The sequence below is a fragment of the Pan paniscus genome, chromosome 15 (assembly GCF_029289425.2).
Source record: "Pan paniscus chromosome 15, NHGRI_mPanPan1-v2.0_pri, whole genome shotgun sequence".
Lineage (NCBI taxonomy): Eukaryota > Metazoa > Chordata > Mammalia > Primates > Hominidae > Pan > Pan paniscus.
In genome coordinates, this window is record NC_073264.2 from 51,235,410 (window position 1) to 51,257,259 (window position 21,850).

The following is a 21,850-nucleotide window of genomic DNA, read 5'->3' on the forward strand; positions in this document are numbered from 1 at the left end:
CACAACCATCTATTTTTTTTCCCGAATATTTTCAACCTGCGTTTGGTTGAAACCCATGGAACTCACATATACAGAGGACCGCTTGTGTTTAGCTGCCTATTACATACATGTAACCAGGGTCACAGTGTGTGGCCACTCAGGCTGGGTACAGCAAAGAGCAACATTGGAAGGGGACACCATTCACACTGTAGACATCATTATTGTTTTGAAGTTAAAACCAAAAATTAAAACAGTTGATTCCAAACTTACATGATTTATACACAGGACAATTTTCTGGCAAAGGACAGTAAAGTCTCTAGTTCTAATAAAATTAATGTCATTACAATTCTTTTCAAAATAAAAGTGTTTTAAAGAAAAGGGACTCTGACCTGCAGAAGGGCAGTATGAGGACCGTGGAGGCCTTGACCCCATCAGGATGCACCACGGGCACCTACACAACTTACTGTATCTGCCTTAGTCTAGCTCCACAGCAGTTCTCAGATCCCGTCCTCTTCATTCCTACTGCTACTACCAGAGTTCAGACCCCCCTCCTCAACATCTCTTACCTGTTCATTCTTCCTTCCTGATCTCTTTGCCTCATGTCTTGCCCCCTCCTGCCCACTCTCCAAATTTGCTGTCAGAATAATCTTTCTAAAATGATTTGGCCAAGTGGCTACCCTACTTAAAGTATTGAAATATCCTCTAATTGCCTCCAGAATCCATCTGCACTCCTGAATACGCCACATGGACTCTGCACGTCCTTGCCCTGCCCTCCTGCCTACCCATTAGTCATCTCCTACACATGCCCTATGCTCGAGCCACATCAAAACCACATTTGATGCTGTTGCATGTGTTTGCCTAGAATACCTGACAAGCTGTCCAGTGGCTTTCCATTCATCCTTCAAAAATCAGCTTAATGGTCCCTTCATGAAATCTTCCCTGACCAACTAAGGCAGAGGCGACCACACCCTCCTTGGCACTGCCGCTGTAGCTAGCTTATGCCTTTATGATTGCATTTCTCTGAGTTGCAATTATGTTTTGCATATGCCTCTCATTACAGATGTGAGAGCTGCTTACGGGTATGGAATGCATCTTATTATTTGTCCCTAATATTTAAAAGAGTACTGATGGGTACCTCTGATACCTAGCACAGTGCCTGTCCGCTGAATTGAAGGAGTAAATAAATGTGTTGAATGTTGAGAAGAGTCATTGAGGGTAGATTTGAAAATGAGAGAAGGGAAGAGAAGTAAAATGTCTTGAGGATTTTAAGTTCCGGGATACATGTGCGGGATGTGCAGGTTTGTCACATAGGTAAACATGTGTCATGGTGGTTTGCTGCACCCATCAACCCATCACCTAGGTATTAAGTCCAGCATGCATTAAGCTATTTATCCTGATGCTCTCCCTCCCCACTGTTGAGGATCTTTTATGTCAGGCGTTGTTCCAGACTCTTTACACATAGGTCCTCAGTTTTGGGTTAACTGTGGAGAAACTCTAACAGCAACAAGCCATATTTCATTTGCTGTCCACTTTACAGTATTTTGCGGAGTCTCGGGGAACTTCTTTGCTAAGTTCTGTTCCTGCCCTCTGCGGTGTGCACTAGTCTGCTGCATTGGGACTTTCGTGTTTTTGAAAGGGGACTATTTCTTTGTTTTTGCTTTTGGTATTGCATTCTGCTGGGAAGTATCAAACCAGTGATGCCCCATGCCTCATTAAAGCCTTACGGGACTTTTTTTTTTTTTTGATAAGAGTAACCTCTCAATTATTTTCCCCTATGGCCTCTCTCTTCCTATGACAAAGGTAGGGTCTAAAAGACATGGTGAAGATGTCTGGTTGGAACATAACGGTAAACAACAGGCACACTGCTAAACTTGGAATCCTTCCTAACAACTGAGGATTGTTTTTCCTGGACCACTTATGTGTCATTTACTTGGGATGGTTTCTTGTACACCTCTCTAGTTTGCAAGAGTTTACCAGTCTGATTCTCAGAACAAACAGTTTTGGCTTAAGCTGAGGAGACTGCTTCCTTAAGTATGGTCTCCATACATTATCTAGTTTAACCATCACCACAATGTTAGCCAGTAGATATTCTCATTTTACAGAAAGGGAAAGTAACATGCAGAGTTTAACTTGCCCAAGGACATACAGGTAGATTAGGTGGTAATCAAGTGAGCTGTTTTCTCATAAAGCTTGGGAGCATAAAGGGAAGGCGATTGGATTTAGAACTGAACTGGAACTGTCTTCCAGGGCTAACTGGGAATATTGTTCCTACCAGCCAAACTATGCCTCTCCTGTTCTTTGGACTCTCAGGTTAACAAGCAGACATTTCACAGGGAACAAGAGTAACAGACTGACTGTGGGTGTCAGATACATGTTTGAGAGTGAAGAGTTTTGAACAACAGAATTTTTTAAAATATCCATCCACTGCAGTGGCTCACAGCTGTAATCCTGGCACTTTGAGAGGCCGAGGTAGGATGACTGCTTGAGCCCAGGAGTTCAAAACCAGCCTGGGCAACACAGTGAGACCCTGTCTCTACAAAAACAAATATTTTTTTAATTAGCCAGGCATAGTGGTATGTTGCCTGTAGTCCCAGCTACTGGGAGGCTGAGGCAGGAGGACCACTTGAGCCCAGGAGGTCGAGACTGTAGTGAGCTATGATCATGCCACTGCACTCTAGCCTGGGCAACAGAGTGAAACACACTCTCAAAAAAAAAAAAAAAAAATCCTTGTAACAAGATTTAGAAAGAAAATAGTTATTTTAAAAGCACATTACTGTACCTACATTCATAAATGTCACTGAAATCCAAAGATATTCTCTGGTTAAACATTTATTATTTGTGGGAGTGTGAAACTTGTTTTTCCTGTTTTTAAGTTTTAAGAAGCCAGTCCTTTGTTCCATGTGAATTATATGCCATGAGATTATTTACACTCATTCTAAACACAAGTGTAAAGCTTCTCATCTAAGCTTCGTATAAAAAAAATAGTAATTTGTGGCTGGGCGCGGTGGCTCATGCCTGTAATCCCGGCACTTTGGGAGGCCGAGGCGGGCGGATCACCTGAGGTTGGGAGATTGAGACCAGCCTGACCAACATGGAGAAACCCTGTCTCTACTAAAAATACAAAATTAGCTGGGAGTGGTGGCACATGCCTGTAATCCCAGCTACTAGGGAGGCTGAGGCAGGAGAATCACTTGAACCTGGGAGGCGGAGGTTGTGGTAAGCCAAGATTGCACCATTGCACTCCAGCCTGGGCAACAAGAGCGAAACTCCATCTCAAAAAAAAAAAAAAAATAGTAATTTGTATATGTAGCACCTCAGTACATTGCTGTACTGTGCATGCAGCACAAGCAGGTTATCAGGACACATTCCTTAAAAGAACAAGGTTGAGTACTGAATGTAGATACATGAGATTGTTTGTACTGTATACCTAAAACTCTGGCAATGATTTGTCAAACAATCATGAACCAACACAAGCACCTGGAACTCACATCGTTAATGCCTGGACTTCAGCAGATTAACAAATCTGAGTTAAAGGTAACTTTTAAAAAACTACTCAAGGCCAGGTGTGGTAGCTCATCCCTGCAATTTGGGAGGCCAAAGCAGGCAGATTGCTTGAGCTCAGGAGTTTGAGATCAGCCTAGGCAACATGGCCAAACCCCATCACTACAAAAAATATAAAACTGAGCCGGTCATGGTGGCTCGTGCCCGTAATCCCAGCTACTCAGGAGGCTGAAGTAGGAAGATTGCTTAAACCTGGGAGGTGGAGGTTGCAGTGAGCCAAGATTGCTCCACTACACTCCAGCCTGGGTGACAGAGTGAGACTCTGTCTCAAACAAACAAACAACAACAAAAAACCCAAAAGTATTTAACAGCACTGATCTATCAAAAAGCTGTCAGTGGTACCTCATTAGAACTAATAACCTGAAAGGAATTTGTTAACTACTCAAACGTTTAAGCCTATAAAAACTGCATCTAGGCCAGATCTTTTACAAACATTTTAATTTTGCTTTGCAAGGAAGAAATATCCTTGTTTTCAACCTGTGAAAATTAAAAAATGTGAATTAATTCAACAAAATAAGTTACTGTATTATAGGTAATGTATAAAGGTTTCTAAAAATGAAGACCACCTATTGAGTATTCACGACAATATTTTCCATTAATTGCAAACAGAAAGGCCTTGCAAGTTTAATATAACGCAGAAGCAGAAAGCAAGTTTGTCCAGCCCACTGCTCATGGGCCGCATATGGCCCAGGACATCTTTGAACGTGGACTAACACAAATTCGTAAACCCTCTTAAAACATTATAAGATTTTTTTGCAATTTTTAAAAAACTCATCAGCTATCACTAGTGTATTTTACGCGTGGCCCAAAGGCAATTCTTCTCCTTCCAGTGTGGCCCAGGGAAGATTGCACACCCCTTCTGAAGTAAAGCCTATGTGCCACTTTACACTGGCTGATGGAGAAACAGACACAATCCAAGGTTTTGTCATTCTTGTCTGTTAGTAAAAGACATGGTCAGTTAGCCTGAGGAATTAGTTAAGTCCTGCATCCCACACACGCACTCATTACACAGTGAAAGATTATTTAGGCAAGAAACAACTGCTACAAACATATTTTAAAGTCACATTGCTCTTTTAGAGTTAATAAATATAAACTCTGAAAATATCGTTATGCAGATAGATCAAGTCTCAGACTTCAGAAAAATGACTTTCTGCTGTACTTTAATGGCCTGCTACCCATCTGGTCTCAGGTTTAGCAAAGAACCGTGGAAGGAAGAATTGAGTAAGGGTCCAGGGCGGTGGAATGTTAATCCTGGAGCTCCAGCCAGCAAACCCAGGCTCCCATATTTAGAAACGAGGATTTGCTCTGTCCCTATTGGCCTTCGAATGCTCGTGGCAGTTGCTTTCAAACTGTAAAAATGAACAGTGAACAAAAATTTTCTTCCCCGTATCTTCATTTTTCTAAGATTGTTATTTGTTTAAATAACAGTACATGTTGTGTAACAATGTTCTCAACTTCCTCCCATCCCAGCTGCCATTCCCACCGTGACTGGGCAGCAATGTTTACATGCATCCTATACTCTCAAAAAGGTGCCCAGATTTCACACTGCAACAGATAAAACTGACTTGCATTATGCATATTTTCCAAGTGCCCACCGTAATTCCACCCCAACTACAGTCACATTTATTGAACACTTACTATGTGCCTAGTACCTAAGTACATTACATGTATTTGACTAATTTAATCTCCACAGCAACCTATAAGATATTATGATCTTTACCTTACATATGAGGAAACTGAGGCACACAGCGTTTAAGTAACTTCAAGGTCACACAGCTAGTAAGTGGCAGCACTGGGATTCAAACCCAGATAATCTGGTCTCAGAGCCTCTGTGCTGACACTGTTTTCAGAATGCACGTGAGCAAAATATTATCATGGAGATAATTTGCTGTACCATATTTTAGGTTTATCATTTGCAAATGATAGCATCGTCATTAATAATCAATGACTTAGAATGTATCTCACAGTTGATGGGGACTCACTAGATATTCACAGAACTTCACCAACACATAAGAACTTCAATGTCTTCAACAACCCCAAATATCTAATGGTTTAAACTTTAACTGGTGAAAATGCCTTGAGAATTTATTGCTTTCCTACCCAATATTATGGAAAGTAAAAACTTAGCTTTTCCATTAATTTTCAGGAAGATATCGTTGCAACAGTTTTCTTTTTCTGTATTTCTATTAGAGTGAAGGTCTTTATGGTATGAAAACTGAATATTCTCCTCTAACAATGTTTGTTATCAATGAATCAAAACTCTTTCAAATCCTGATGTTTCCTGAGAAAAAAGAAAACCCAGAAGTCAAATACCTGGCCTGTGCCTACAGGACTGTGGGAACCAAAGACACAGCTTCAGCCTTCAGAAGTAAGAACTACCACTTACTCTATTGAAGAAAAAAAAAAAAACTGCTTTGAAAAACTAATTAATATGAGAAGTTTTAAGTGTCTCAGATGTAAAATCATGATTATGTGAAAGGTACTTTCAAGGTGAATTTTAATTTTCAGAACGTCACTTGAATTAATTTAGCCTCTTAAATATCTGTCTTCTTTTCACAGAAGATATCAATAGCAGAGAAAACATTTTATGAATTGTAGTAACGTAGCTTTTTGAATGATATTCAAAAGGCATATCAGAAAGAAACGGAAAGATAAACCAAATACAATTTTACAAGAAAAAAACTTGTTTTACTTACCCTGTGTTATCTTCTGAAAGTAACTCAAAAGGTAGGCTTTTTTAAAAATCTAATTTCGTTCACCTTTAAAATGTGATTGCATTTCAAAGTAGATTCTATTTTAACAACTTCCTTTCTAGAAAACATTTAAAGACAAAGTCAAGCAATGCCATCTACAGGTGGCCTTTAGAACAACAGATGTTTCTATAACCCATACTCTTCTTTAAATTAAAATACCTATAATCTGTCATATCATATTTTGCATCATTTAACAAGGAAATTTTCAAGAAAGGTAAGAAAAAATTAAAAGATATGCTGTGTATAAAAAAATTCCCACTAACATTCTGGATTAATAGTTCTTACTTTAAAATAACCTAGGCCAGGTGCAGTGGCTCACGCACATAATCCCAACACTTTGGGAGGCTAAGGAGGGTGGATTGCTTGAGGTCAGGAGCTCCAGACCAGCTTGACCAACATGGTGAAACCCCATCTCTACTAAAAATACAAAAATTAGCTGGGTGTGGTGGCAGGTGCCTGTAATCCCAGCTATTTCAGAGGCTGAGGCAGGAGAATCGCTTGAACCTGGGAGGCGGAGGTTGCAGTGAGCCAAGATCACACCATTGCACTCCAGCCTGGGTGACAGAGTGAGAGTCTGTCTCGAAACAAAACAAAACAACAACAAACTAATTTCATTTCCAACTTCACCAAACATATGATCCATGGACCCTTGGTTATAAACTGTGGTAGATTAAAATGCAAAGTTATGCAACCTCAAAGATGTTTAAAGTTATAACTGGTGTACAGAAGAGACTCAAGTCATTGGAGACTGGACCTGCAACAATTTTTAACTGTTGAATCCCCCTTCCTTCTTGAGTAGCATCACCTTTGCCTTCTTGGCCAGATTCTCTAATTTTCAGATTATATTTATAGTCTATTTCCATTTCCAAAGTTCAGTCCTGTTTATTTTAAAACCTCCTATTTCATACAAGGTTCCACATCGGATTCCAAGTGGTTTTTTGTCCGTATGTACTAGGGGCCCACTCTATTCACAGATGGTTTGCTTTTTATATACTTTCTTCTTTCTTTGCTCTCTTCTCCTTGGGAAGTAGATGCTAAAAGAGGTTTCCTTGTTGCAGTGGTTCTCAATTTAAGGCAAACATTAAGACCATCTGGAACCCCTTAACAAAACTACTATGCCTCTGATTAAACTGGACTGGGATAGGGCCTGAACATGGGTTTTGTGTGCTTTTAATTTTCCACGTGCAGCCTCGTTTGAGAAACACTGCCTTACTGTGGGGTTGCAACCCTTTCCCTAATTGGCTATAACTGCATTCTGATAAGTAGTTTACGAGCTCCATTGTGCAGAGGCAACCCACACTTGCCCACAGGCCAAGGCATTGGCAGTCCCTTGGGATTTGGGAATTAGCTGTGTCCTGGCTGAGCCCCAGCTAGTGGCAGCACCTCATCCATTGCACTTGCCTTTTAAACCACGTCGTCCCCTCCTTCATGTTGTTGCAGAAGTCTTCTAACCCTCAATTCATGCATCATTTCTCAGGCTGGCAGAGTGCATCTTCAATACCCCTCAGCCTTACAGTTCCCACATCACTCCTCTAATTCTGTCTCCATGCTTCGGAATCTGCTGCTGGTGGGTAAACACAAATCCAGCCAGAAAGAGAAATACTGGTCTCCCATACTTGCAAACATCTTGAATCTCTAGTTACTTCCTCAGGCCTTCCTCCTGCGGTTTTGTTTGTTTTTTTGAGATAGGGTCTCACTGTCACCCAGGCTGGAGTGCAGTGGTGCAATCATGGCTCACTGCAGTCGCAACCTCCCTGGGCTCAGATGAACCTCCCACATCAGCCTCCCTAGTATGGATGGGACTACAGGTGTACACCACTACACCCAAGTAATTTTTTGTATGTTTTGTAGAAACAGGGTCTTGCTATGTTGCCCAGCCTGGTCTCAAGCTCCTGGGCTCAAGTGATCTGCCTGCCTTGGCCTCCCAAAGTGCTGGGATTACAGGCATGAGCCACCTCACCCAGCCTCCTCCTGTGGTTTGTGAGTGCAGGTACAACTTGTTATCTCTCCACATTCGAAAGCCCAAAAGACTAAATTACATTCCCTAACAACAGACTCCTCCGAAAGGAGACCTCTTCCAGAGCTCCCCAGCTGTCTGTGGAATAGTAGTTGGTGATGGAGCATGTTCTCTGAACTGGCCACCTTCAGTAAGCCCTGTAGCATTCACTGGTCCTAACCACCACTGGTCGAATCTTAGAATGTGAGGATTGGCACCCTGACTTCAGTTTTGGCCTTATTCCAGAACAAGAAAGATATCCTATTTGACCTTTTTTTTTTTTTGAGACGGAGTCTTGCTCTGTCACCCAGGCTGGAGTGCAGTGGCTCCATCTCAGCTCACTGTAGCCTCCACCTCCAGGGTTCAAGCTATTCTCCTGCCTCAGCCTCCCAAGTAGCTGGGATTACAGTGCACGCCACCATGCCAGGCTAATTTTTGTATTTTTAGTAGAGACAGGGTTTCACCACGTTGGCCAGGCTGGTCTCCAACTCCCGACCTCAGGAGATCCGCCCGCCTCGGCATACAGGCGTGAGCCACCGCGCATGGGGCCTATTTGACTTTCAATTACAAATTTCCTCTACAGTCAGTACTTAGGTGAGTTCTCCAGAAGCAGAGAGGAATGTATGCAAATGATTTATCAAGGTTAAGTAAAGGAATGGGAATAGCCAAAGAGGAAGGGGGAGGAAGTCAAGCAAGAGTGTGATTTTGGCAAAGTTGCACAGAGGCCGACTTCAGCCCGACTCCTCCAGGAAATTAGTGAAGTTTCATTTTTCTGAACTAAAAGATCTGGGTTTTCATACAGTAAAATCAAGGGGGACTTCAGGCCAAAGACCCACAGATAGTGTGTATTAAAAGAGAGGGCCAGGTGCAGTGGCTCATGGCTAGTAATCCCAGCACTTTCCGGGGATAAGGAGGGTGGATCACTTGGCTCCAGGAATTTGAGACCAGTCTGGGCAACATGGTGAAACCCTGACTCTACAAAAAATACAACAAAGCTAGCCAGCTGTGGTGGCGCACCTGTAGTTCCAGCTACTAAGGAGGTTGAGGTAGGAGGATCACCCGAGCCTGGGAAGAGTAGGTTGCAGTGAGCCAAGATTGTGCCACTACTGCACTCCAGCCTGGGCAACAGAACAAAACCCTGTCTCAAAAAAAAAACAAAAAAAAAAAAAAGAAAAAAGAGAAAGCAGGAGGGCATAAAAACTGGAGGGTAAAATGACATTTAAGGAACCTGGGTGGACTATTATAGTCAAGGTCAAACTTATTTTTACAAATTTCATGTTATAAAACAAGCTAAAAAGTGGTCATTTGTCCTAAGACATCATTAATAACAGCTAGCACTATCTGTACCTCACAAAGCACCATAGATTTAGGTTACACTGCCTTGCAAACTGCTTAATGAAATGCTAAGGACAGTATGAACAAAGTATCTTGGGGCGGGGAGACCAGCAAAGGAAACTTTTAAGACTGAAATAAACCTGAAAGGAATGAACTGATTTCTTGACTTGTATCCTTAATGTCTCTAAATAGGGCTGCTTTTGCTCCTGCTAACTGTTTAGATGTTCACTTTCTTCAAAGGTATTTCTGGAATTCACAGTCACAAGGTCTCAAAAACAATGTTTATTTTAACACATAAAATGTACCATCTAGCACCAATGCCTGTAAATACCAGAATTCCATCCGGTTACTACTCTTTGGAACAAGTATGATTAAAGTCCTTGACAGATTATTGTATATGAGCAAATGGCTTCATAACATAAAACAGAGAGACACAGAACAAAAATTCATTTGGTATATACATATAGAACTACATTTGTAGTTATTCAAAAACCTTTCACTGCTTCATGTAAACAATACCAGTATTTTTAAGCCAGATTTTCCTGGAACATATACATAAAGTGCATGAGCCACATTGTAAGTGCATAAGCCTGAAACTGGTCTTTCTATTCTCACTCCATGCTCAAATGAAAAATCTGTAAAGATATCTTTTGTTCCTCCAATCTTCTGATTTGTCTTCTTAGCAACTCATTACAGTACAATTTACTGATTAAATCACATAGATATGTATGGTGGAGGAAAAGAAAACTTTGGCCAATATAAGTATACAAGACAATATCTCAGTTCTTTTTAAAATTAAAAGAACATTTCAGTATTAAAGATATTTTAAAAGAAATGAAGTGGAAAATACAAATGATAAATATTGTATAATTATGTACAAAATGAAAACCTTTTAAACTTTGAAGACAAACTAAAATTTACTAGTTTGAATTTAAAACATTATTATATAATAGCAGATAGTTCTCTTCAGAAATTTATCTCTAGCTTCCTGTAAAAGGTCCAGTCAATCATGTTGGCTCACTGTTTTTGGCAGATTTCAGCCTCGCCTCAATACCAATTTTTATTTGAATAACTGATTCCCAACATTTAAGAAGAACTTGATGCTGAACTAAGTAACCTAAGCTGGATTCAGGGCCATTGGCAGGCAGGCAGGCAAGCAGGAATTTTTCGTATTGCAGACAGCCCCTGGTGGTCATCATCTATACATCGGATCTCTAAGGACGTGCCGGAAAAAAAATCTGTGAACACAATCTTCCCAGGCTGTATTCACATGCTCTATTCACATCTTTAGTTTACCCAGGTTGTTAGAGCCTTGGGTAAGATGATTAAAGGCTTCACGATGGAAATTTCTATAAGAAAAAAAAAGGAAACTTAAAAGATTGATTTACCACAAACTATTTACTGGGTATTTAATAATGCCTAATATGCCTCATAATGCCTAGTATGCCTAGTATAACAGTGGCTACATGCAATTCAAGTGAACAACCATGCATGTTTATAGATGGTTCTTTGCTGACACCTAACAAGCAACTGAAGAAAGAACAGATGCATTGGACATTATCAAAATTAAAATATATGTGCTTCAAAAGACACAACATAGGCTGGGTGTGGTGGCTCACACCTGTAATCCCAGCACTTTGGGAGGCTGAGGTGGCAGAGCACTTGAGGCCAGGAGTTCGACACAAGCCTGGCCAACCTAGTGAAACCCAATCTCTACTAAAAATACAAAAAAATTAGCTGGGCGTCGTGGCACATGCCTTTAGTCCCAGCTACTTGGGAGGCTCACACAGGAGAATCACTTGAACCTGGGAGGCAGAGGTTGCACTGAGCCAAGATCATGCCACTGCACTCCAGACTGGGTGACAGTGCGAGACTCTGTCTCAAAAGAAAAATAAGAAAATAATAAATTAAGAAAATACAAGACACACTATTGAGAAAATGAAAAGACAACCCACAGAATGGGAGAAAATATTCACAAATAATGCATCTGTAAGTGTTTAGTATTCAGAATGTATAAGGAACTCTCACAACTCAAAAGTAAAAAGACAAATAAGTCAATCTGAAAATGGGCCAAGCATTTCTTCTAAATACAGAAAAGATACCCAACATCATTAGTCATTAGAGAAATGAAAACCACAGTTTAGAGACTATCTCATACCCAGTGAGATGGGTATAATTAACAAATGTTGGTAAAAATGTGGAGAAAACTGGAACCCTTATACACTGCTGGTGAGAATGTTTAATGGTATGGTAGATTTGGAACACAGTTTGGCAAGTCTTCAAAAAGTTAAACAGAGTTCCCATATAACCTTGCAGTTCCTCTAGGTATATACTCAAGAGGTGTGAAAACATGTTCACACAAAAATTTGTAGATGAACGTCCATAGCAGCCTTATTCATCTCATCAATGGATGGATAAGGTGTGGTATAGCCACATAAAGGAATATTATTCAGCCACAAAAAGGAGTTAAGTGCTAATGTGTGCTACAATGTAGATGAGGCTTGAGAATACTGTGCTGAGTGAAAGAAGACAGGCACAAGAGGCCACACAGTATGTGACTTGTTACATATGACATGTGCAGAATAGGCAAATCCATAGAGATTAGTGGCTGCCAGCAGCTGGGGACGGGGGTAACAGGGAGTGACTGCTAATGGGTAAGAGGCTTCTCTGGGGGGTGAAATCGTTTAAAATTAGAAAGTGGTGATTTACACAACTATGTGAATATACTAAAAACCACCAAATTGTACACCTTAAAAGTGTGAATTTTATGGTATGTGAATTACATCAACTAAGAGTTGTTTTTTTTTTGGCCGAAAAAAAAAAAAAAAGCCTCTATATTTAGGAAACACAAAATCTTTCTGCCTCCAAAAAATTCTACTTTTAAAACTGCACAACAGCTTAACACTAGATCCCTTAAAGCACAAAACAGTTTTTTTTGTATCTGTGGCACCATGCCACATAAATGTTAATCTGAATAATCCCGCTGCTGCCTTTTTACTTAGATTTAGTCCTAACACCTACTTCTGTTCCCTAAGTTTTATTTGCTTTTGACTAGAATTCATATAATCAGAAAACTTTACCACAAACATAATCAAAGCAAAGATGATAGAAAAAGTGTGGGCTTATTGAATCTAGCATCCTTAATTCATAAAACTAATCATCTCCCTGCCTTACACTAGTCACATATACCAAAGGTGCTGGAAATACAAAAATAGATGAAAGGCCAGGCGCAGCAGCTCACACTTGTAATCCCAACAATTTGGGAGGCCGAGGTGGGCAGGTCACTGGAGTCCAGGAGTGCAAAATCAGCCTGGACAACATGGCAAAACCCTGTCTCTACAAAAAAAAAACAAATACAAAAATTAGCTGGGCATGGTGGTGCATGCCTATGGTCCCAGGTACTCAGGAGGCTGAGGTGGGAGGATCACTTCTTGAGCCTGCAAGGCAGAGGCTGCAGCAAGCCGAGATTGCACCACTGTACTCCAGCCTGGATGACAGAGTGAGACCCTATTTCAAAAAAAAAAAAGGATGAAGTACAATTCTTCCCTCTTTCTACAGGCTCAAACCCTAGGTGTCACTGAGGCAACCTGCATAAAATGTGATTGTTATACAGGGTAAAACATGCACCAAGAAGGGGGAAGATACATAAATTCTACTTAATTGAGTGCATTTATCTTTTATGGACTCATCTGCCTTGTTATATTTCATTTCCTGTAAACAATTTTTAATAAGGAAAAGTTCACAAAGGTAAGAGCAGGCATTTTAAAATCTCACAGAGATAAAAGAAACTTATAAATAGCTAATAACTTGTCTGAGGTAATACCCAATTATAGAGCTATACAATTTACGCCTATGGAGAAGCTGGAAAAGGCCTTTAAAAGCGAAGCCTGGCCAGGTATGGTGGCTGATGCCTGTAATCTCAGAACTTTGGGAGGCCGAAGTGGGCGGATCACTTGAGCCCAGGAGTTCGACACCAGTCTAGGCAACACGGTGAAACGTGTCTCTACTTAAAAAATACGAAAAAAAAAAAAAAAAAAAAAGCCTGGCTTTAGAGCAAAAACCCAAGGCAAGATAGATTAAATTATCTTGACACTGAAGTTACTGCCTGAGTCCAGTGAATCATTATAGCTGTTTCTCCACATCAAAATCAACGCCCATACCACACATATGCCCTGAAATAGTGTCCAGCTGATGAAACCTCCTTGGAGAATGAAGAACTGAGAATGTTATTTACCGATTTTTTCTTTCTGATGTATATAATATGAATATCTTCACTTCGATACTCTTCATCATGTTTTTCCAAAGGAATTTTTTCAAAGTCAAAATCTAGCTGAAGGAGCTATAAATTTAAAAGAGACATACTTCAAATTCAATAATATGAACTGACCTGTGGGTGACAGAAGTCAGAATGCTGGTTACTTTTTTTTTTTTGAGAGTCTCACTCTGTCACCCAGGCTGGAGTGCAGTGGTGCAATCTTGGCTCACTGCAACCTCCGCCTCCCTGGGTTCAAGTGATTCTCCTGCCTCAGCCTCCTGAGTAGCTGGGATTACAGGCAAACGACACCACACCCAGCTAATTTTTGTATTTTTAGTAAAGAAAGGGTTTCACCATGTTGGCCAGGTTGGTCTCGAACTCCTGACCTCGTGATCTGCCCATCTCGGCCTCCCAAAGTGCTGGGATTACAGGCGTGAGCCACCGCGCCTGGCCAGTGGTTACCTTTTGAGTATTGCCTGGGAAAGGGCAGTGTGCAAACCTTCCAAGATCCTGAAAATGTCCTCTATCTTTATGTTGGTAAGTAGTCACTTGGGTGTATACACATGAAAAATTAAGCTCAGCACTTGACTGATACGTATGCATTTTACATATGCTTTACCCCAATAAAAGCTGTTTAACAGTACGAAATTTTCATTATGCATCATTTCAAAAGTTCATGAACATTTTTCATATTCAAGAAAAACATGAAAATAAACAAACATTTTAGTATATGTTACCTGAGGAAGTCATATACCTGCTTTCTCATTAAACCAAAGTAGTCCTTTCAGCAGACAAAACTGCAGGCCTATATAGATGTACCCTCAAAAGGAGTCACTCACAATGTGATAGATTTGTGCCCATAAAAAGGGTTTGGGTTATCACTAGGGGAAGAAGAGCGACAGATACATAAAACCCTATATACTATATTTGCAACTTCCTGTAAGTCTTTTCTAACTATTTCAGACAAAAAGTTAAAAAAAAAAAAAGACCCTAAAAATAGACAGGTATCTAGGTTGGAGGTTTCATAAATATGTAGAGAAAAACACAGAAGTAAAAACTTATCACTTGGCAACATGGGAAAACCCCATCTCTACAAAAAAATACAAAAAGTTAGCCGGGTGTGGTGGTACATGCCTGTAGTCCCACTTACTTGGGGGGGGGGGGGGGGGTGGGCGGGTGGCGCTGAGGCAGGAGGATCACTTGAGCCCAGGAGGTTGAGGCTGCAGTGAGCCCTGACTGTGCCACTGCACTCCGGCATGGGCTACAGGGTGAAACCCTGTCTCAAAACAAAAACAAAAACAAAAACAACTTATCACCTGCACATTTCTATCACGTATTCTCCAAAGGTAATACATACATCATTGATATGTTCCCCAAAGGCAGCATCATGTTTAATAAACACTGAAAACTGTTCTTAAAAAGGAGTGGCACCCGTATTATTTAACATTCTTCTGTAGCCATAGATCAACTAATTAGAAATGAAATAAAGTATCAGAAAAGATGAAAAAGGGGAGCTTCGTAGAATCATGGGCTGTGAAGATCCTTTCCTCAGCTTCACACAAACACAATGTTTTCCCCACCCAAAATTACCATAATATACTTGAAGAGTCACATACAGCCCCCCTGAACGGAAATCACTACAAAGATAATAGAGTACTTAATACTTACCTCAAAATATTTTTTCTCAATTTCTGGATTTTTCCCCATTGTTCGTTGTTCATAACAACATATAATACAAGTTTCAAATCCACTGATATCTTTTAGAGTTTTCAGCAATGGCTCCAAAGACTATTTAAAAAAGAATATATTTTTTGTTTTTGATTTAAAAATTTTTCCACTGTAAAAGTAGGTTGAGGAGGTACAGGGGTATTTATAGCTCCCCTACAATTTATCCATCTTTGAATCAATCCAACAAAGCACATGTAATTAAAGCTCTAGGCTAGGTGCAGTGGCTCACACCTGTAATATCAACACTTTGGAAGGCAGAGGTGGAAAGATCGCTTGAAAGCAGGAGTTGAAGACCAGCCTGGAGAATATAGCGAGAGACAAACCCCGCCCCCGCAACACCTTACAAAAAATTTAAAAATTAGCCAGCATGCCGGTGCACACCTATAGTCCTAGCTATTGAGGAGGCTGAATGGGAGGATTACTTGAGCCTCAGGAGCTCGAGGTTACAGTGAGCTATGATCACTCCACTGCACTACAACATGTGTGACAGAGCAAGACCCCTATCTTAAAACAAAAACAAACAAACAAAAACCCCTCTGTAACTAATGATTGGGTAAGCTCCTGTTAACTAAACCATGTACTGATTTTGGTTTCCAGAAAAAGGATTCAGATGACTGCATTTTGGAGTTCTCATGGGAAACAAATGGAATCAACTTTACCCTTAAAAGTTTAATTTTATTTAATCTAATTTGGGATTTAATCGATTTCCCTACAAAAGTTAAATCTGACCCTAACTTGGTTCAATGCTAATTATTTTTAAAATAATCGATGCCCCCTCCCCCCTCTCCCCTCTTTCCACGGTCTCCCTCTGATGCCGAGCCGAAGCTGGACGGTACTGCTGCCATCTCAGCTCACTGCAACCTCCCTGCCCGATTCTCCTGCCTCAGCCTGCCGAGTGCCTGCGATTGCAGGCGCGCGCCACCACGCCTGACTGGTTTTCGTATTTTTTTGGTGGAGACGGGGTTTCGATGCGTCGGCTGGGCTGGTCTCCAGCTCCTAACCGCGAGTGATCCGCCAGCCTCGGCCTCCCGAGGGGCTGGGATTGCAGACGGAGTCTCGTTAACTCAGTGCTCAATGGCGCCCAGGCTGGAGTGCAGTGGCGTGATCTCGGCTCGCTACAACCACCTCCCAGCCGCCTGCCTTGGCCTCCCTAAGTGCCGAGATTGCAGCCTCTGCCTGGCAGCCACCCCGTCTGGGAAGTGAGGAGCGTCTCCGCCTGACCGCCCCATCGTCTGGGATGTGAGGAGCCCCTCTGCCTGGCTGCCCAGTCTGGAAAGTGAGGAGCGTCTCTGCCCGGCCGCCATCCCATCTAGGAAGTGAGGAGCGCCTCTTCCCGGCCGCCATCACATCTGGGAAGTGAGGAGCGTCTCTGCCCGGCCACCCATCGTCTGAGATGTGGGGAGCACCTCTGCCCTGCCGCCCCGTCCGGGATGTGAGGAGCGTCTCTGCCCGGCAACCGCCCCGTCTGAGAAGTGAGGAGCCCCTCCGCCTGGCAGCCACCCCGTCTGAGAAGTGAGGAGCGTCCTCCCTCCTCGTCCGGGAGGGAGGTGGGGGGGTCAGCCCCCCGCCCGGCCAGCCGCCCCGTCCGGGAGGGAGGTGGGGGGTCAGCCCCCCGCCTGGCCAGCCGCCCCGTCCGGGAGGCGAGGGGTGCCTCTGCCCGGCCGCCCCTACTGGGAAGTGAGGAGCCCCTCTGCCCGGCCTGCTGCCCCGTCCGGGAGGGAGGTGGGGGGGTCAGCCCCCCGCCCGGCCAGCCGCCCCGTCCGGGAGGGAGGTGGGGGGATCAGCCCCCCACCTGGCCAGCCGCCCCGTCCGGGAGGGAGGTGAGGGGATCAGCCCCCCGCCCGGCCAGCCGCCCTGTCCAGGAGGTGGGGGGCGCCTCTGCCCGGCCGCCCCTACCGGGAAGTGAGGAGCCCCTCTGCCCAGCCAGCCGCCTCGTCCGGGAGGGAGGTGGGGGGTCAGCCCCCCGCCTGGCCAGCTGCCCCGTCCGGGAGGCGAGGGTTGCCTCTGCCCGGCCGCCCCTACTGGGAAGTGAGGAGCCCCTCTGCCCGGCCTGCCGCCCCGTCCGGGAGGGAGGTGGGGGGGTCAGCCCCCCGCCCAGCCAGCCGCCCCGTCCGGGAGGTGAGGGGCGCCTCTGCCCGGCCGCCCCTACCGGGAAGTGAGGAGCCCCTCTGCCCGGCCAGCCGCCTCGTCCGGGAGGGAGGTGGGGGGGTCAGCCCCCCGCCTGGCCAGCCGCCCCATCCAGGAGGCGAGGGGTGCCTCTGCCCGGCCGCCCCTACTGGGAAGTGAGGAGCCCCTCTGCCCGGCCTGCTGCCCCGTCCGGGAGGGAGGTGGGGGGGTCAGCCCCCCGCCCGGCCAGCCGCCCCGTCCGGGAGGGAGGTGGGGGCGATCAGCCCCCCACCTGGCCAGCCGCCCCATCCGGGAGGGAGGTGAGGGGATCAGCCCCCCGCCCGGCCAGCCGCCCTGTCCAGGAGGTGGGGGGTGCCTCTGCCCGGCCGCCCCTACTGGGAAGTGAGGAGCCCCTCTGCCCGGCCAGCCGCTCTGTCTGGGAGGGAGGTGGGGGGGTCAGCCCCCCGCCCGGCCAGCCGCCCCGTCCGGGAGGGAGGTGGGGGGGTTAGCCCCCCGCCTGGCCAGCCGCCCCGTCCGGGAGGTGAGGGGCGCCTCTGCCTGGCCGCCCCTACTGGGAAGTGAGGAGCCCCTCTGCCCGGCCAGCCGCTCTGTCTGGGAGGGAGGTGGGGGGGGTCAGCCCCCCGCCCGGCCAGCCACCCCGTCCGGGAGGGAGGTGGGGGGGTCAGCCCCCCGCCCGGCCAGCCGCCCCGTCCGGGAGGGAGGTGTGGGGGTCAGCTCCCCGCCCGGCCAGCCACAACATCCGAGAGGGAGGTGGGGGGGTCAGCCCCCCGCCCGGCCAGCCGCCCCGTCCGGAGGGAGGTGGGGGGATCAGCCCCCCGCCCGGCCAGCTGCCCTGTCCGGGAGGTGAGGGGCGCCTCTGCCCGGCCGCCCCTACCGGGAAGTGAGGAGCCCCTCTGCCCGGCCAGCCGCCCCGTCCGGGAGGGAGGTGGGGGGGGGTCAGCCCCCCGCCGGGCCAGCCGCCCCGTCGGGGAAGTGAGGGGCGCCTCTGCCCGGCCGCCCCTACTGGGAAGTGACGAGCTCCTCTGCCTGGCCAGCCGCCCTGTCCGGGAGGGAGGTGGGGGGGTCAGCCCCCCGCCCGGCCAGCCGCCCCGTCCGGGAGGGAGGCGGGGGGGGGTCAGCCCCCCGCCCGGCCAGCCGCCCCATCTGGGAGGTGAGGGGCGCTTCTGCCCGGCCGCCCCTACTGGGAAGTGAGGAGCTCCTCTGCCCGGCCACCACCCCATCTGGGAGGTGTACTCAACAGCTCATTGAGAACGGGCCATGAAGACAATGGCGGTTTTGTGGAATAGAAAGGGGGGAAAGGTGGGGAAAAGATTGAGAAATCCGATGGTTGCCGTGTCTGTGTAGAAAGAGGTAGACATGGGAGACTTTTCATTTTGTTCTGTACTAAGAAAAATTCTTCTGCCTTGGGATCCTGTTGATCTGTGACCTTATCCCCAACCCTGTGCTCTCTGAAACATGTGCTGTATCCACTCGGGGTTGAATGGATTAAGGGCGGTGCAAGATGTGCTTTGTTAAACAGATGCTTGAAGGCAGCATGTTCGTTAAGAGTCATCACCACCCCCTAATCTCAAGTACCCAGGGTCACAAACACTGTGGAAGGCCGCAGGGTCCTCTGCCTAGGAAAACCAGAGAACTTTGTTCACTTGTTTATCTGCTGACCTTCCCTCCACTATTGTCCTGTGACCCTGCCAAATCCCCCTCTGCGAGAAACACCCAAGAATGATCAATAAAAAAGAAAGAAAAAAAAAAAAATAATCGATGCCCACAACACTATACAAACTGATGTATTTTTTTTTTTTTTTGAGACGGAGTTTTGCTCTTGTTGCCCAGGCTGGAATGCAATGGCGTGATTTCGGCTCACTGCAACCTCCGCCTCCCAGGTTCAAGCGATTCTCCTGCCTCAGACTCCCAAATAGCTGGGATTACAGACATGCACCACCACGCCTGGCTAATTTTGTATTTTTAGTAGAGACAGGGTTTTGCCATGTAGGTCAGGCTGGTCTCGAACTCCCGACCTCAGGTGAGCCACCCGCCTTGACCTCCCAAGTGCTGGGATTACAGGCGTGAGCCACCGCGCCCGGCCCAAACTGATATTTAAAGAAAATAACAATGAATTATTTATAACTTAATTCTCAATGTCATGGTTAACATGTTCCGTGGGAACAACCAAGGGAAAAAGAGAGGATTTTGGCTTTTCATAACATCCAATTGGCAAAATCCTTTAAAATTTTTACAGAAGCCTCTAGTAAAATGCATATAACACTTTTCTCAACATGCTTCACCAGGTCGGTATGATAATGATGAGCGTATATACATATGGTCCCTGGTGACTTTTATCTTCTCTTTACTGCATCAACTATAAGGCAAATCCCGGATTCAAAGATGTTAAAATGTGAAGAAACGTGTGCTTTAGAATTCATGGAATAAGGTTCATCTTCTAAATGAAGAGACTTCGCTCACTGGATACTTACCTCTTCATAGTATATGCAGTCGGCCATCAGTATGTAGTCGGGTGGAGAAGGAAAGCCTTCTATTTCTTCCCCCCTTAAAAATGCCAAACAAATATTTCAATTGTTTTAATAATTCAAAATACTCTTGTTTTATAAAGAACCGGAAAGTCCCCTTCCATCCTTTTAATGAAACGCAATTCAAAACAAACTACAAATCAATATCTTAAAACAAGCTGAAAGGCCATACAAACCATTTCAGTACCTTGGCTTGAACAGAACCAGTGACAAGATGCTTGTTCATATTAATATTCATCTTCAGCAAGTCTTGCAATTCCTCAAGATCGGTGACTACAACATCAGCCCTATAAAATAACGTCGACTGAGGTGTAGGCACAGGGGGGAAAGCCTGTAATCCGGATTTCTCCAGCAAGAAGGCGCCCCCACATCCCGCCCGCCCGCCAGCTCTTACCCGAGGGTAGCAGCCATGAGCCCCACGGCCCCGGTGCCCGAACCCAGCTCCAGCACCGACCGCCGGCTCAGCGCGTGGGCCCCGTCGCCAGAAAACTCGGGCGTTTCCAGGTATTTAGAAAGGACAATGGCAGCGTCCCACACAACGCAACCCACGCCACCGGAGCTATACTGCTGTAGTCGTAGCACTGTACCATCCCGCTTCTCCAAAACTCGCACAAAGCTCCGCAGTGGGTCCTCCAGCGAGGACTCCAGCGTATCCGCCATTGCGCCCGGCAACAGAAAGCGGCGCGCGCAGGGACGTCACATCAACGCGCACCGCCCCACCCTGCGGCTCCGCCCCCTGCCCGCCGCTGAGTTGGCGACGCAGCGCGCGCGAGTTAACAAAGCCCGGAAGGCAGCGTTACCTGGGCGGGGCCGAGCGTGGGGCCCCTGCTTACCCGACGCGCTTGGCAGCCTCCCTCTACCCTAAATCACACGTTTGGCTTAACGAAGAGGCCGTTTAAATCACTTTCCCAGACAAAACTATTATAATCTGCTCTTTAAAAAACAAAGCCAACCTCAGAGTTTACCAAGTTGGACACTTGATTTACATAGTAGTTACAAGGCTTAAATGCAATCAGCTTCCAAGATCCTACCAAAGATGGCTATAATCTTACAATCTTCCTTTTCAAGTTCCTAGTATGCTCCTAGTTTTTTGTATGAATTCATAAAAGTGGTTGCTAGAAGCCTGCAGCTTACATTTAACAGTGAAGAAAAAACGTGTGTGTGTGTGTGTGTGTGTGTGTGTGTCTATAGGACTCAACAATCTCCCCCTTTGTTCCTTATAATGAAAACACATATTTTAAAAGTCTTTTAAAAATTAAGACTGGGGTGATTTATTAATCTTGTTAAGAACTCTGATACAAAGCACAGTAAAAGGCCACAGACCAGTAAATAAACAACGTGGCTTTTGGCTACTTTACAACTGCTGCTACAGCACTATCAGCAAAACACTCTATCACTTTGAACGAAGGCATCCAAATGGCAAATAAAAGCTTTACTCACTTATCTGATTAAAATGTTTAATAAAGCTTTAAGTATTTGCTGGTTTAAATATTACCAATCTAAAAAATATATTTAAAAAAAATTTCAGTTAACACGAGATTTATAGAGAAAGTTACTAGGTCTTGAAGGCAAGGCAGTTGGTTCCTATGCC

At 45.1% G+C, this 21,850-nt stretch overlaps 1 protein-coding gene across 8 annotated transcripts; it reads right to left on the bottom strand.

Annotated features, from left to right (window-relative positions):
* Nucleotides 1-9,886: 9,886 nt before the first annotated feature.
* On the bottom strand, nucleotides 9,887-21,645 carry VCPKMT (valosin containing protein lysine methyltransferase). 8 transcript variants are annotated; one of them, XM_003831736.5, is made up of 6 exons: nucleotides 20,654-21,645; nucleotides 20,436-20,546; nucleotides 20,206-20,278; nucleotides 15,548-15,667; nucleotides 13,859-13,963; nucleotides 9,887-10,973 (listed from the first exon to the last, which is right to left on the bottom strand). In XM_003831736.5, the coding sequence occupies exons 1-6, from the start codon at nucleotides 20,917-20,919 to the stop codon at nucleotides 10,959-10,961; spliced, it is 690 nt and encodes a 229-aa protein (XP_003831784.2). In that variant the 5' UTR covers nucleotides 20,920-21,645; the 3' UTR covers nucleotides 9,887-10,958. The 8 variants fall into 8 exon arrangements, with proteins under 8 accessions (XP_003831784.2, XP_054953538.1, XP_008955353.2 ...); XM_055097559.2 differs by lacking the exon at nucleotides 9,887-10,973 and adding an exon at nucleotides 10,981-13,335; XM_055097563.2 differs by lacking the exon at nucleotides 15,548-15,667.
* Nucleotides 21,646-21,850: the final 205 nt, after the last annotated feature.